At 35.8% G+C, this 6,190-nt stretch overlaps 1 protein-coding gene across 1 annotated transcript; it reads right to left on the bottom strand.

The window, feature by feature from the left end:
* Positions 1-4,152: 4,152 nt before the first annotated feature.
* LOC139901414 (uncharacterized) lies at positions 4,153-5,732 on the bottom strand. The gene is made up of 2 exons (XM_071884132.1): positions 5,516-5,732; positions 4,153-4,466 (listed from the first exon to the last, which is right to left on the bottom strand). The coding sequence occupies exons 1-2, from the start codon at positions 5,730-5,732 to the stop codon at positions 4,153-4,155; spliced, it is 531 nt and encodes a 176-aa protein (XP_071740233.1).
* Positions 5,733-6,190: the final 458 nt, after the last annotated feature.

Here is a 6,190-nt window from a genome sequence, read left to right as displayed (position 1 = left end):
AAGCTTGATAATCCTAGTTGGGCCGAAAACTTGTTTGTTGGATCGAAATTCGGTTTATGTTTTTATGATTGGGCCGTAGCTATGCTGTGAGCCATTCAAATTAAAGGGGTTATAAAGTTCTAGTTACATTATATTATAAGAAAGCAAGACAGCCTAGTTGGTTTAGTTGGGTGTGCGTTGGGTTAACTAGAGGTCGCGGGTTCGAGTCTCGTCTGGAGCATTCTTTTTAGACAAAGTTTTAAGGGTATACACAATTACTTTTATTATTATTATTATTATTATTATTATTATTATTATTATTATTATTATTATTATTATTATTAAGGTTACTAAAATTATTATTTTCAATGCTAACTTATAACTATTATTATTATTATCAAATGATAGTATTAGTATTATTATTAAATTTATTATCATTATAATTAGTATCATCATTAAACGTTATTAGTATTGACATTACAATCATTATTATTATTAGTACTATCTTTATCATTAATATTGAAATTATCATTATTATTATTATTATTAGGATTTCCATAACTTTTATCATAATTAGTATTATTTTTATCCTTATTATTATTAGTACTATTAATATATCAAATGTAGATTTTCTATATAAAAATATATTTGTGACATAAAACCTAACCATATTACTACTTTTGTAATAAATGTTAATTTTCTATATAAAGATAAATATATCTAATTAAGTTATTAATAAAACACATGATATAAAATAACGAATAAAATCACTATTAATATAAATATTTGTTCGATTACCATTACGTGTATTAATATACATGATTGATTAATAGGTTCGTGAATTCGAGGCCAACCATATACTTGTTCAATGTCGTTCTATGTATTTTTACTACAAAATACATTAGGTGAGTTTCATTGATCCCCTTTTACTCTTTACATTTTTGGGCTGAGAATACATGCAAATGCCTTATTAACTGTTTTACAATATTTATATGCGTGAGTTTATTTGATTCCCTTTTACTCTTTACATTTTTGGGACTGAGAATACATGCGCTGCTTTTATAACTGTTTTACGAAATAGACACGAGTAAATGAAACTACATTCTATGGTTGGATTATTAAACTGAATATGCCCCTTTATAGTCTGGTAATCTAAGAATTAGGGAACAGACACCCTAATTGACGCGAATCCTAAAGATAGATCTATCGGGCCCAACAAGCCCCATCCAAAGTACCGGATGCTTTAGTACTTCGAAATTTATATCATGTCCGAAGGAGGATCCCGGAATGATGGGGATATTCTTATATGCATATTGTGAATGTCGATTATCAGGTGTTCAATCCATATGAATGATATTTTTGTCTCTATGCATGAGACGTTTGTTTATGAGAAATGGAAATATAAAATCTTGTGGTCTATTAAAATTATGAAATGATTATTTATGTTAAACTAATGAACTCACCAACCTTTTGGTTGACACTTGAAAGCATGTTTATTCTCAGGTGTGAAAGAAATCTTCCGCTGTGCAATTGCTCATTTTAAAGATATTACTTGGAGTCATTTATGACATATTTCAAAAGACGTGCATTCGAGTCGTTGAGTTCATCAAGATTATTATTAAGTCAATTATAGTTAGATATTATAAAATAGTATGCATGCCGTCCACTTTCTATGTAATGAAATATTGTCTTTTCAAAAACGAATGCAATGTTTGTAAAATGTATCATATAGAGGTCAAGTACCTCGCGATGTAGTCAACTGTTGTGATTTGTTTATAATCGATATGGACTTCGTCCGGATGGATTAGGACGGGTCCTTTCAGACTCGATCCTTTTGACTGAGTGCATCAGCAACAACATTTGCCTTACCAGGATGGTACTTGAGTTCACAGTTATAGTCATTTAGTAACTCGACCCAACTTCTTTGTCTCATGTTCAGTTGCTTTTGATCAAAGATGTGCTGGAGACTCTTATGATTGGTGAATATGGTGAATTTGATTCCATAAAGATAGTGTCGCCACATCTTTAATGCGAATACTACAGCTCCTAGTTCCAAGTTGTGAGTAGTGTAGTTCTTCTCATGCTTCTTTAATTGTCTGGATGCATATGCAATGACTTTCTGGCGTTGCATTAACACACACCCAAAACCTTGGTTTGAAGCATCACAATAGACTACGAAGTCTTCAGTTCCGTCGGGTAGTGATAAGATTGGAGCAGTAGTCAACTTTTCTTTCAGGTTCTGGAACGCAGATTCCTGTTCACTAGACCACTCAAACTTTTTATCCTTATGAGTCAACTTGGTGAGTGGTTTGGCTAGAATGGAGAAATCTCTGATAAATTTCCGATAATAACTGGCAAGTCCTAGGAACTGGCGAATGTGCTTCGTGTTCTTAGGTGTTTCCCAGTTTTGAATAGCCGTGATCTTCACGGGGTTGACATGTATTCCATCACTGTCAACTACATGTCCCAAAAACTGAACAGTCTTCAACCAAAAATCACACTTGAAGAATTTAGCATACAACTGTTCTTTCTTTAATAATTCCAGAATTTGTCGGAGGTGTTGTTCATGTTCTTTCTCACTCTTAGAGTAGATGAGAATATCGTCGATGAAAACAATCACAAACTTATCGAGATAAGGCTTGCATACACGGTTTACGAGATCCATGAATACAGCAGGAGCGTTAGTTAATCCAAAGGGCATTACCAAAAATTCGTAATGTCCGTAACGAGTCCGGAAGGCAGTCTTGGAAACATCGGATTGCTTAACTTTAAGTTGATGATATCCAGATCTCAGGTCGATCTTGGAATAGATGCTTGATCCTTGTAACTGATCAAACATGTCATCGATTCTAGGGAGAGGATAACGATTCTTGACGGTCAACTTGTTTAGTTTATGGTAGTCGATACACATCCTCATTGAACCATCTTTCTTTTTAACGAACATTATAGGTGCTCCCCACGGTGACGAGCTAGGACAAATGAATCCTTTCTCTAGAAGCTTTTGTAGTTGCATAGATAGCTCTTTCATTTCTGATGGAGCTAGCCGGTATGGTGCCTTTACAATAGGTGCAGCACCGGGGATCAAATCGATTTGAAACTCGACTTGTCTTTGTGGTGGAAGACCAGGGAGTTCATCATGAAAGACTTCAGGAAAGTCTTTAACAATAGGAACGTCTTCAAGATGCCGTTCATCTGGCTTGACTTCCTTTATGTGAGCCAAAATGGCTTGACATCCTTTCATAATGTAATTTCAGGTTTTGATGCATGAGATAAGATTAAGTTTGGAACCACTCTTGTCTCCTTGGATAACAAGAATTTTATTATTTTCGAGAGGAATATTAATTGTCTTATCAAAACACTGGATACCCACTTTCATCGGGGATAACCAATCCATCCCTAAGACTATATCAAAGCTTCCTAGTTCAACAGGCAATAAGTCAACCTTGAAGGGTTTATTGGCTAGAGTCAGATTACATTCCTTATAGATCCGGTCAACTTTTACAAATTTACCGTTGGCCATTTCTACAAGATATTTGTGTCTAAGGTTTGGGGTTTCTCGTTAAATAAGGCACAAAATTCAGTAGACACATAACTTCTATCAGCACCAGTATCGAATAAAACAGAAGCATAGCAGTTGTTGACAAGAAACGTACCAGTGATGACGTCCTCGTCGTCCCTAGCTTCTTTAGCAGTCATGACAAATGCTCGGCCCTTAGCCTTGCCAGCATCTGCATTCTTAGTGATATCCTCCTTCTTAGGACAATTGGGTTTTTTTTGTTCTATTTCACCACAAGAATAGCAAGTAGGAATAAAGGGCTTGTCTTTAGTTGAAGGAGTATATGTTGTAGCAGCAGAAAGTCTAAAATTTTTACTCAGATGACCCATCTTTTTACAGTTTCCACATTGAATATTACACTTCCCATTGTGATGTTTTTCACATCTTGAGCAGTAGGGAAGTTTACCAGCATAACCACCTGTTGTAGTATCATCAACTTTCTTATTTAAATTCTGACCTGAACCTTGAGTAGGCTCAAACTTTCTTTTGTTATCAATAGCCTTTACTTCGGTTTGTTTTTCCTTGACATTTCTTCTCGCAGATATAACCAGATTTTGAGTCATCAACATCGTAGCCTCAATGGTTTCTTTACCAGCAGATATAACATTCCCCTAAATCTAAGGAAGAAGACCGATGATATACTTTTCAATCTTCTTGCTATCAGGAGTAACCATACTAGGGCATAGGGTAGCTAGCTCGAGAAATCGATTGTTGTATTCCTCAACTTCAAGATTTTTCATTCTTAACTCCCAAAATTCGACTTCAAATTTTTGGACTTGATTTCTGGGACAATACTTGCCAGCCAGCATGGTTTTTAATGTTTCCCAGGGTATGGCTAGAGCAGCAGTCCATCCAACTGTACCAGCATATGCAGTCCACCAAGTTAAATCTCCACCAGATAGAGTTCCAGTAGCATACTTGACCTTTTCATCTTCACCGTAGTTACACGGTCAAAACATAGATTCCATCTTTTCAAACCAGTGGTTTAGTTTAGTTGGTCCTTTGGTTCCTTTATAGCTTGGTGGCTCACAACTCATAAATTCTTTATGTGAGCATGAGTTTGGAGGGTTTCGGTTTCCGTTATTGTTGTTTTGATTATTGATGTTACCTTGAGCGGTAGTAAGGAGTTGTTGAAATTGTTTATTTGTGAGAGTAACGTTAGGAGTGTTGGTGTTGTCATTTGGTTATCGTCCTCCTGTCATTGTTCTTCAATACATAATTACAGTATTAGTTGAAGAGTTATGGTGCAATAAATATAATTTGTAATAATAATCACATAATCACACACATATGGCTAAGGTAAGATAAGTCAAGATATATAACCACTTAACTTGTTATTAACAATGAATGGACAAATCATCCTTATTACACAAAGGAAATGAGTAGTACGGTAGGCAATGCCTTTACATAAATGAAATAGACATAATGGACGAAACGAAAATTCTGAGGATTATCAGTCCTTCTTTGAAATGGAGGGTTTGTGTTGATCCTTTTTCCCATTCGGGTATTAATGCTTGTGGTGGCCTACTCCTCCACATATATTGCAAGTAGGAATGGTTGCATTAGCTTTGGTTGCAGAAGTTTGAGTTGAGGGAATCGTAACTCTACAATTTTTGACTATGTGACCCATTTTCTTACATTTGGAGCACATAGCGTTATATTTCCCAAGGTGATGTTTCTCACACCTTTGGCAACAAGGAAGGGTTCCTTTATAGCGTTTGTCGGGTTCACCCTTAGAGTCTTTTTACTCTATCTCTTCCCACTTTCTTTTAGCATCTCCTTTCCTCCTAGGTTTGTTAATTAGCTGGTTTGCCATACAAATGGCTTCTTGTATGGTCCTTGGGTTTAATACGGTGATGCCCCTTCGGAGTCCATCAGGTAACCCATTGATGTAGTGTTAGATCCCTAGATACTCGGGAGTAGTCATGTGAGGATTCATGAAAGAAAATTCTTGGAATTAGTTGGTGTAGTTTATGAGACCAGCATCCACTATTTCCATGTTCCCAAACTCAGGTCTTTCAATACCCTTGTATGTAGGGAGCTGGTAGTTCATGAAATTCTGATATGAATAAATAGTCGGAAGGTTTCGCGTTGCGCTATTGTTGCCATTGCTTTTTGCCGCAACCAGCAGTTGTTGGAATTGGGGAGATGTCAAGGTGACGTTTGGAATTGCATTGCTTGATTCGCCGTGAACCATGTTTCTTCGAAACACAATAAGGTTAGCGTTCTAAGGAAGACGTAAGGCAAGAAGTAAAAGTATGGATAACATATAGCAAGATAATAAAGAATAGGCAATTAAAACTAAAGCAGGAAAGGCTATAGTCCTAAAGATTGCTAAGACACCCTAGCTAACACATAAGGCACACATAAAATGCAATTCTGGTTCTCTATAACCACCCTGCTCTGATACCAATCTATCACACCCCCAAATAGGGCCGGGGGTATTTGTGACTATTTATATCAAATCAAGCAATTGTATAACGAGAACGACTCTATATGAGACGTTTTATATAACTTTTATTGAGTTTTAAAGCAGAAGATAAATAGTCATTACATTTTATTTAATGAACAAAGAATTAAATGTTTTTAAATGAAATGATAAGTAATGCATGAAGACTCCAAGCATAGTAAGCAATCTTCATCAAAGCAGCATAT

Source organism: Rutidosis leptorrhynchoides, chromosome 3, assembly GCF_046630445.1.
Source record: "Rutidosis leptorrhynchoides isolate AG116_Rl617_1_P2 chromosome 3, CSIRO_AGI_Rlap_v1, whole genome shotgun sequence".
Taxonomy (NCBI): domain Eukaryota; kingdom Viridiplantae; phylum Streptophyta; class Magnoliopsida; order Asterales; family Asteraceae; genus Rutidosis; species Rutidosis leptorrhynchoides.
This window is presented reverse-complemented; position numbering and strand designations above follow the sequence as displayed.

Excerpts from the sequence above, each read along its gene's own strand:
- LOC139901414 (XM_071884132.1), bottom strand. The coding sequence starts at position 5,732 with ATGGTTCACGGCGAATCAAGCAATGCAATTCCAAACGTCACCTTGACA. Across the intron at positions 4,467-5,515 it reads CATGGAAATAGTGGATGCTG|ATGAAAAGGTCAAGTATGCT; the intron begins GTCTCATAAACT and ends ACTACGGTGAAG.